General features: G+C 45.7%; 1 protein-coding gene across 9 annotated transcripts in view; it reads left to right on the plus strand.

Annotated features, from left to right (window-relative positions):
* Nucleotides 1-3,645, plus strand: part of MTMR3 (myotubularin related protein 3) — a 254,003-nt gene extending 250,358 nt beyond the window's left edge. For all 9 annotated transcript variants that reach the window (XM_043529930.1, XM_043529931.1, XM_043529925.1 and 6 more), the window contains one exon: nucleotides 1,101-3,645. In XM_043529930.1, coding sequence (XP_043385865.1) covers nucleotides 1,101-1,272 — 172 coding nt within the window. In that variant the 3' untranslated portion in view covers nucleotides 1,273-3,645. The remainder of the gene's footprint in view (nucleotides 1-1,100) is intronic.
* Nucleotides 3,646-9,705: the final 6,060 nt, after the last annotated feature.

Below are 9,705 nucleotides of genomic sequence, written 5' to 3' on the forward strand. Positions count from 1 at the left end.
GCTGCTCATCTCAAGGAATACACGGCTGCTTATCCCAAGGAATACACGGCTGCTTATCCTATGGCTTTGCATGGTTCTGGTTGATATTCACATTTTCTGTGTGCAGAAGTATGATGCTGCTATGGTTCCGCTGAGCTACAACCATTGCAGCACAGATCCTTATTGGATCTTGGGGGTAGTGGGTAGACTACATTTGTCAAAGTTTTATCGTATTTTATCTGGCCTATACTTAAATCTTCCAAAGCATATACGTGTAAGAAACAAGAAAAAAGGCTTAGTTACCCCTTTGTACTCTCACTTACCAGAAAGGAATACTGTAGGGTTAGAGAATTATGGGGACATGGAGCCTTTCACCTTTAGGTCACTGTTTCAAATATGGACAAGACTGGTAGTAAACAAAAGCTTCACCATCCAACAGCTCTTTGGCCTTCTTCCACTGAGTTGGGGTCTCAGTCCAGTTCCTAGTGCACCCCACAATTGAACATGGGGTAAAATTTTCAAAGTCACGTGACTTAGGCTGTGTCTACGCTAGCACTTACTGCGGTGTAACTTCCATAGCTCAGGGGTGTGTGAAAAAGCTCCCCGTCCCCTGAACGATGTAAGTTACACCGACCTACGCTCCGGTGTAGACAGCGCTGTTGGTGGGTTACATTAGGGAGTTTACAGCTGTGCAAGCTACATCAGTGCAGCTCCGCACCTGTAAACTCTCTGGTGCAGCTGCAGCCTTGGGCACTGGAGTCCCACTGAAAATGGGACTGAGCTGCCTAAGTCACTTGGGGTTAAATTCCAAAGGTACCTGAGTCTTAGTAGAAGCCAGTGATTGGATCCCAAATTGGAGACAGTCTCTTATCATCTTTAGAGGTGGTCCCATGGGGTGAAACACAGGTGTGGCTGGAAGGGGAAACTTGCCCTGTCTCTGCCTGTGCTCTGTTGTCTAGAGAATAACTGCAGTCTCCAGAGCTATCAGTCTGACCCCTTTCACTAGCACTTAGTTCACCTGAAAAGGCATACTGTAATATTAGAACTTGTCTCCCTAAATCAAGTTGCTTCTAATTGTTTTTTCTTCCATTTCTCTTCTCTCTTTCTGTTCTTGATCCAAGGAATTGTGGGAATGTGTTTTGCTCCAGTTGCTGTAACCAGAAGGTGCCAGTTCCCAGTCAACAGCTCTTTGAACCCAGCAGAGTCTGCAAATCTTGCTACAGCAGCTTGCATCCCAGTAGTTCCAGCCTTGACCTTGAACTGGATAAACCCATTGCTGCCTCTTCAAATTGAAGCTCCAGCCTAGAAGGAAGGGTGAAAGAGGCCATGCTGACTCTTCTCCTAAACAGACATGCTTGGTGGGCAGAGGCTGGTGGGACTGGAGAAGCCGTGCACTTTGGAGTTTGGGCATGGATCACTGCTCAGAGGGACAGAACTCCAGGACATACCACTGGATTGTGGAATTCTTCTTTTCCAGCTATTCCCCCCTTTCCTTTTTATCCTGTTAGTGGGGGGTGTGTGAGTGTGTGTGTGTGTGTGTGTATATAATTTTTTTGTTTGTTTTTGTTTTTCTGGAAGACTGGGGAAGTGGGAAAGGGGCTGGGACCAGGTCTCCCTCATGCTTCTAGCTGCGCCACTGTTGAACCGTGCTGCAGACAGACGTCTCAGTTTTATGGAGGAAAGGAGAGGAGGGGAATCAGTCCAGAGGCAGAGTGGGAATACCTGTAGTGTTAGTGCTAGTGCTTTCAGTCACTCCTATTACTTCCAAACAAGAAACTGCTGTTTGGGAACCTGTTGCTGCTAGAAAAAATGGGACTCTCTTTCCCAAGCAAGCACTCTCCCTCTGTTCTTAGAGCGGGTTTAGTTAGCCTCACGGCATGAAAGGGGAATCAGTCGCCCACTACCATACTCAGCGGCTCTGTATTTACATATGTAATCCACGTGTTTTCTTGCTGTTAGCCAAGCCGGCTGTGGCTTTGAGTGGAAACACCTGGGCACCTCTGGCAAAGGAAGGTGTGTGCTTGTTTGAGGGAAGTGAAAGGGAAGGGCATCGAACGGCTTCCTGTTCAGGACTGGTTTTACACTGGTGTAACGTTCTGGAAATGTAACTCATCATAAAGAAAGCCGTGTTGGGGAAATGAGGAGACCTTTAAACTACTACCCTTGTCCCATTTTTTTAGAATCGTTGATCCAGAATGCAGAGCTGGTTCGTTGATCGGGCACTCGCTGTGGTGCATTCAAACATAGACTGAATGTCACACTGATGATCAAACTCACACTTTAATGAGAGATTTCAAAGCAACTGTGATATCTTGCTGAGTAAAATTTCATTGGCCTGAGGCTGCCAGTCAGTGAAAGTAAGTGCATTGATGCTTGTCATGTCTGTGGCACATTTCCTCCTTTTCATTCTGTGATCTGTATGCTCTAGACATGATAATCCTGATCAAGCATCTAATCAAGAACCAAAACAAATCATGGATTTCCCCCCCTAATTTGAAAGCAATTTTTTAAATCACCTCATTAAATTGTGAGTCTCTTGGATATCTATTTCTAAATGAGAACAGTTGGTACCCACACGTACCCTTTTCCTTTTGATACAGTATGCATAATGCAGTTTGGAAAAGGAAGAAAAGTACTTTATAATGTATAATATATTGTCTAGGGTAAGCTGTGACAGCTTCTACTTCTGACATGTTCAAGCAGAACAAATTCCCTTGGAGTATGTAAAAGTTTTTGAGTACAAAGGTGCAAGGAATTATAATGGGTCTTGGGCTAGAGGGGTACTTGCCTTCAGTAGAACATCAAAATGACAACTCCTAGAGTGAATTTCATAAAGAGAGAAGCATCTCTGAATACCTGGTAGAACCTTAGGGGAAAGACTTGTCAAGATATTTTATTCTTGATGCCTGAACTTTCCACACTGCTTCAGTGTAAGCTGAAGATTTACAAGATGAAAATGAATGTTCCAAGATACTGGTTTAGCATAGATATGCTTAGCGGGCAGGATGTCTGGTGACAATGCTCTTTGGCTCCTCCCTGGTACATGTTTTGAAACACTTGGAAATCATCAGCAGGGGAAGAGCAAAGAAAAATCTAGGGTCTCCAATTTGAGTTTTATCAAAAATGAATTATTCCTGTGAAAATGCAGTAAAAATCCTGACTAGAACTGCTACAGCGGTTACAGTTCCTGGTACAGCTGAGAAGGTTGCAACAGAAACCAGGGTAATATACAGCTCCTATCTCGCTGGCTTTTCCTTTGAGGCTGGTGGTTAGAAGCTTGACCTGAGTGGACATGGTGTAGTTCTACACATTAACATTGTGTCATTTTGTGGTGCAGAGTCAGGAATAAGTCAGACTCTGCAGTTCCTAATGACAGGTGCCAAGAGGTTATGATACGGGTTTTTTGGGTATGTGATATATAGTGTGAATAAATGCTTGCAGCTCTTAGTCTTTTTTGATCAATGAAGCACTTTTTTATTAATATTATTTTTCTTTGTATGTAAAGGGGGAACCAAGATCTCTCCATAGCTGTATATATAACCCTTCTCTCCTAAGGAGGAGTAAAGTGCTCCTATATTTTTCATTTTTGTCAAAGCAAGAAGTAAATACTTTAGAATTGTTAAATATATAAATAAAGGTGAATAAAGTTTAGAGTTTTGCATGGGAGCATTTGCTAATACACCTCCTAATTTATTTTTCTTGCTGTCCTTCGTAGGTGAAATATTTGAGGTTTAACAAACACCTACAGACCTTTCATAAAGGAGCTTGTCATAAGCCTCCTCTTGCTTTCTTTTCCACGGAGAGTCTTTGCTAGGAGCACACTGGTGCTCTTAAATTTAGAAGAAAAATATTAAACTTATGTTTTCATACCAGAAAAACTATGGAGCATCAGGTATTGCTCCATAACAATCAATACAGTTTTCCCTTGGGCAGGAGTATTGTGTGTTAAGAGAATTAAAACTACCTTTGTACCTCAGATTTCTCTTACCCTGAATGGACCATCAGATTTCAGAGTTTGAGTCAATAATTTTATTACCACAACCATATCAGTGCAGAATGGCCTAGGTCACCAGAGTCTTCACATCCGATTTCAGTGGGGTTTGGAAACAGGAGATCTGTGCATTTCTACCCTCTGCGGTAACCATGCTGTAACATTTACCATTTGACAATGTTGGTGGGGAAGTTAAGACTTGGTTCTTACTTGCAACCTTTCTCCTTATTCTCAATGTTGATGGTGCAGCTGTGGCTCTTTGGGAACAAACCAAACGGACTCAGGTTTAATGCTGAAAACTCTCTTAATCTCTCCCAAAGGCGGAGAACTCATCTGCTAGTTCTGCAAATCTAACCTACTGAGGGGCCTGAGTAGTGTCCCTCCATTAGGGCAGCTAGTTCATGTCGGCGCCCTAGGCTTACAACACACCTGGCACTTTCCATCACACAAACTTACATTCCTTTTGGTATTTTTATCTTCCATATTTTAAGTCACAGAAGGGATTGTTTTATGCTGGGGCAGTCGCGGGCCACCGTCACCCCCCTCAACAGCAGCAGAGTTTGGGTGTGGGAGGGGGCAGGGGATGGGGTGAGGCGAGTGCTGGGAGGCTCCCTGGAAGCAGTGACATAGCCAGGCAGCTCTGCCCTCCTCTGCATGCAGGCACCTCCTCCCACACAGCTCCCATTGGCCACGGTTCCCGGCCAGTGGGAGCTGCAAAGCCAGTGCTCTGGACTTAGCACAGAGAGCTGTCTGACCACACCTTCGCCTAGCAGCTGAGCAAGGGGGATGTTGCTCCTGCAGACCTGGGCCGCCCTCCCACAGCATCCCCCCGGGCAGTCCCCCCACCCGCTCAAGTTTTAATCTGGAGCATATAGTAAAAATTATGGACAGGTCACGGGCTGTGAATTTTTGTTTACTACCTCTGACCTGTCTGTCACTTTCACTAAAAACACACTGACTAAAACTTAGCCTTATGCACTATTAAAAACGAGTAAGGGAACAAAAGGGAAGAAGGCAGATCCGGGGAACTACAGGCCAGTCAGCCTCACCTCAATCCCTGGAAAAATCATGGAGCAGGTCCTCAAGGAATCAATTCTGAAGCACTTAGAGGAGAGGAAAGTGATCAGGAACAGTCAGCATGGATTCACCAAGGGCAAGTCATGCCTGACTAACCTAATTGCCTTCTATGACGAGATACCTGGCTCCATGGATGAGGGGAAAGCGGTGGACGTGTTGTTCCTTGACTTTAGCAAAGCTTTTGATACGGTCTCCCACAGTATTCTTGTCAGCAAGTTAAAGAAGTATGGACTGGATGAATGGACTATAAGATGGATAGAAAGTTGGCTAGATCGTCGGGCTCAACGGGTAGTGATCAATGGCTCCATGTCTAGTTGGCAGCCGGTATCAAGTGGAGTGCCCCAAGGGTCGGTCCTGGGGCCGGTTTTGTTCAATAGCTTCATTAATGATCTGGAGGATGGTGTGGACTGCACCCTCAGTAAGTTTGCAGATGACACTAAACTGGGAGGAGAGGTGGATACGCTGGAGGGTAGGGATAGTATACAGAGGGCCCTAGACAAATTCAAGGATTGGGCCAAAAAAATCTGATGAGGTTCAACAAGGACAAGTGCAGAGTCCTGCACTTAGGAAGGAAGAATCCCATGCACTGCTACAGACTAGGGACCGAATGGCTCGGCAGCAGTTGTGCAGAAAAGGACCTAGGGGTTACAGTGGACGAGAAGCTGGATATGAGTCAACAGTGTGCCCTTGTTGCCAAGAAGACTAACGGCATTTTGGGCTGTATAAGTAGGGGCATTGCCAGCAGATCGAGGGATGTGATCGTTCCCCTCTATTCGACCTGGAGTTCTGTGTCCAGTTTTGGGCCCCACACTACAAGAAGAATGTGGATAAATTGGAAAGCGTCCAGCGGAGGGCAACAAAAATGATTAGGGGACTGGAACACATGACTTATGAGGAGAGGCTGAGGGAACTGGGATTGTTTAGTCTCCAGAAGAGTGAGGGGGGATTTGATAGCTGCTTTCAACTACCTGAAAGGGGATTCCAAAGAGGATGGCTCTAGACTGTTCTCAGTGGTGGCAGATGACAAAACAAGGAGTAATGGTCTCAAGTTGCAATGGGGGAGGTTTAGGTTGGATATTAGGAAAAACTTTTTCACTAGAAGGGTGGTGAAGCACCGGAATGCATTACCTAGGGAGGTGGTGGAATCTCCTTCCTTTGAGGTTTTCAAGGTCAGGCTTGACAAAGCCCTGGCTGGCATGATTTAGTTGGGGATTGGTCCTGCTTTGAGCAGGGGGTTGGACTAGATGACCTCCTGAGGTCCCTTCCAACCCTGATATTCTGTGATTCTATGATAACAGCAGGTTTTCAGTTACATATCAGAATTTGCTTTTATTTAGCCCCTTTCATACTTGAGTTACTTCAAAATGCTTTTCCAGTAATATATTCTGTAATGCAATGACTGTAGACTTTATGTGCTTACCAACTACCAACCAATTGAATGTTATCATTGGATGTTATTTTCTGGTTATGGAAAGACCATTGGACAGGACACTAGAATTATCCCTTATTGTCAGAAAGCGCCAGAGGATCTTTCATTTTCACCTGGAGTGACCCCAGAGTTGGGCAGAAGAGTCTTCAATTTAAAGACTCCAAAAGGACCTTCCAACTGGTTAGCCATCCTTGCTTCACTGCATTGTCATCGTTGGATAGAAGTCCATGTCCTAGTGGACACCTTCTGAAGAGCATTCATTCCTTTTCGCCTTTGATAGAGCTCAGACACAGAGTAAAAATCCAAAATCAGTCCAAAAATACAGTAATCATGTTATCACAATCTATGCTGTAATTTTTTTTAAAGGATGTACAAATACCCTTTGTAAGCATTGCTTGTGGATAGCCTCAAAGCGGCTATGGGAAAAGACAGTCCTAAGAGCTCAAAGAACTGTCACATGAAACAGTACCATAAAATTGGACAATGGCTACCCCAACAGCCACTTATGGAAGGTTTGAATAGAGAGAGTGCATTATATAAAAGTAGAATTCATGACAAAGCAAGGTCATTATGGGGTCCAATTAGTTCAAAGCTTAGGTTTCTGATCATAGAATCATAGAATCATAGAATATCAGGGTTGGAAGGGACCCCAGAAGGTCATCTAGTCCAACCCCCTGCTCAAAGCAGGACCAAGTCCCAGTTAAATCATCCCAGCCAGGGCTTTGTCAAGCCTGACCTTAAAAACCTGTAAGGAAGGAGATTCTACCACCTCCCTAGGTAACGCATTCCAGTGTTTCACCACCCTCTTAGTGAAAAAGTTTTTCCTAATATCCAATCTAAACCTCCCCCATTGCAACTTGAGACCATTACTCCTCGTTCTGTCATCTGCTACCATTGAGAACAGTCTAGAGCCATCCTCTTTGGAACCCCCTTTCAGGTAGTTGAAAGCAGCTATCAAATCCCCCCTCATTCTTCTCTTCTGCAGACTAAACAATCCCAGCTCCCTCAGCCTCTCCTCATAAGTCATGTGCTCTAGACCCCTAATCATTTTTGTTGCCCTTCGCTGGACTCTTTCCAATTTATCCACATCCTTCTTGTAGTGTGGGGCCCAAAACTGGACACAGTACTCCAGATGAGGCCTCACCAGTGTCGAATAGAGGGGAACGATCACGTCCCTCGATCTGCTCGCTATGCCCCTACTTATACATCCCAAAATGCCATTGGCCTTCTTGGCAACAAGGGCACACTGCTGACTCATATCCAGCTTCTCGTCCACTGTCACCCCTAGGTCCTTTTCCGCAGAACTGCTGCCTAGCCATTCGGTCCCTAGTCTGTAGCGGTGCATTGGGTTCTTCCGTCCTAAGTGCAGGACCCTGCACTTATCCTTATTGAACCTCATCAGATTTCTTTTGGCCCAATCCTCCAATTTGTCTAGGTCCTTCTGTATCCTATCCCTCCCCTCCAGCGTATCTACCACTCCTCCCAGTTTAGTATCATCCGCAAATTTGCTGAGAGTGCAATCCACACCATCCTCCAGATCATTTATGAAGATATTGAACAAAACCGGCCCCAGGACCGACCCCTGGGGCACTCCACTTGACACTGGCTGCCAACTAGACATGGAGCCATTGATCACTACCCGTTGAGCCCGACAATCTAGCCAGCTTTCTACCCACCTTATAGTGCATTCATCCAGCCCATACTTCCTTAACTTGCTGACAAGAATGCTGTGGGAGACCGTGTCAAAAGCTTTGCTAAAGTCAAGAAACAATACATCCACTGCTTTCCCTTCATCCACAGAACCAGTAATCTCATCATAAAAGGCGATTAGATTAGTCAGGCATGACCTTCCCTTGGTGAATCCATGCTGACTGTTCCTGATCACTTTCCTCTCCTCTAAGTGCTTCAGGATTGATTCTTTGAGGACCTGCTCCATGATTTTTCCAGGGACTGAGGTGAGGCTGACTGGCCTGTAGTTCCCAGGATCCTCCTTCTTCCCTTTTTTAAAGATGGGCACTACATTAGCCTTTTTCCAGTCATCCGGGACTTCCCCCGTTCGCCACGAGTTTTCAAAGATAATGGCCAAGGGCTCTGCAATCACAGCCGCCAATTCCTTCAGCACTCTCGGATGCAATTCGTCCGGCCCCATGGACTTGTGCACGTCCAGCTTTTCTAAATAGTCCCTAACCACCTCTATCTCTACAGAGGGCTGGCCATCTCTTCCCCATTTTGTGATGCCCAGCGCAGCAGTCTGGGAGCTGACCTTGTTAGTGAAAACAGAGGCAAAAAAAGCATTGAGTACATTAGCTTTTTCCACATCCTCTGTCACTAGGTTGCCTCCCTCATTCAGTAAGGGGCCCACACTTTCCTTGGCTTTCTTCTTGTTGCCAACATACCTGAAGAAACCCTTCTTGTTACTCTTGACATCTCTTGCTAGCTGCAGCTCCAGGTGCGATTTGGCCCTCCTGATATCTTTCCTACATGCCCGAGCAATATTTTTATACTCTTCCCTGGTCATATGTCCAACCTTCCACTTCTTGTAAGCTTCTTTTTTATGTTTAAGATCCGCTAGGATTTCACCATTAAGCCAAGCTGGTCGCCTGCCATATTTACTATTCTTTCGACTCATCGGGATGGTTTGTCCCTGTAACCTCAACAGGGATTCCTTGAAATACAGCCAGCTCTCCTGGACTCCCTTCCCCTTCATGTTAGTCCCCCAGGGGATCCTGGCCATCTGTTCCCTGAGGGAGTCGAAGTCTGCTTTCCTGAAGTCCAGGGTCCGTATCCTGCTGCTTACCTTCCTTCCCTGCGTCAGGATCCTGAACTCAACCAACTCATGGTCACTGCCTCCCAGATTCCCATCCACTTTTGCTTCCCCCACTAATTCTACCTGGTTTGTGAGCAGCAGGTCAAGAAAAGCGCCCCCCCTAGTTGGCTCCCCTAGCACTTGCACCAGGAAATTGTCCCCTACGCTTTCCAAAAACTTCCTGGATTGTCTATGCACCGCTGTATTGCTCTCCCAGCAGATATCAGGAAAATTAAAGTCACCCATGAGAATCAGGGCATGCGATCTAGTAGCTTCCGTGAGTTGCCGGAAGAAAGCCTCATCCACCTCATCCCCCTGGTCCGGTGGTCTATAGCAGACTCCCACCACTACATCACTCTTGTTGCACACACTTCTAAACTTAATCCAGAGACACTCAGGTTTTGATCCACAGTTGAGGTTTGG

Source organism: Chelonia mydas, chromosome 15, assembly GCF_015237465.2.
Source record: "Chelonia mydas isolate rCheMyd1 chromosome 15, rCheMyd1.pri.v2, whole genome shotgun sequence".
NCBI lineage: Eukaryota > Metazoa > Chordata > Testudines > Cheloniidae > Chelonia > Chelonia mydas.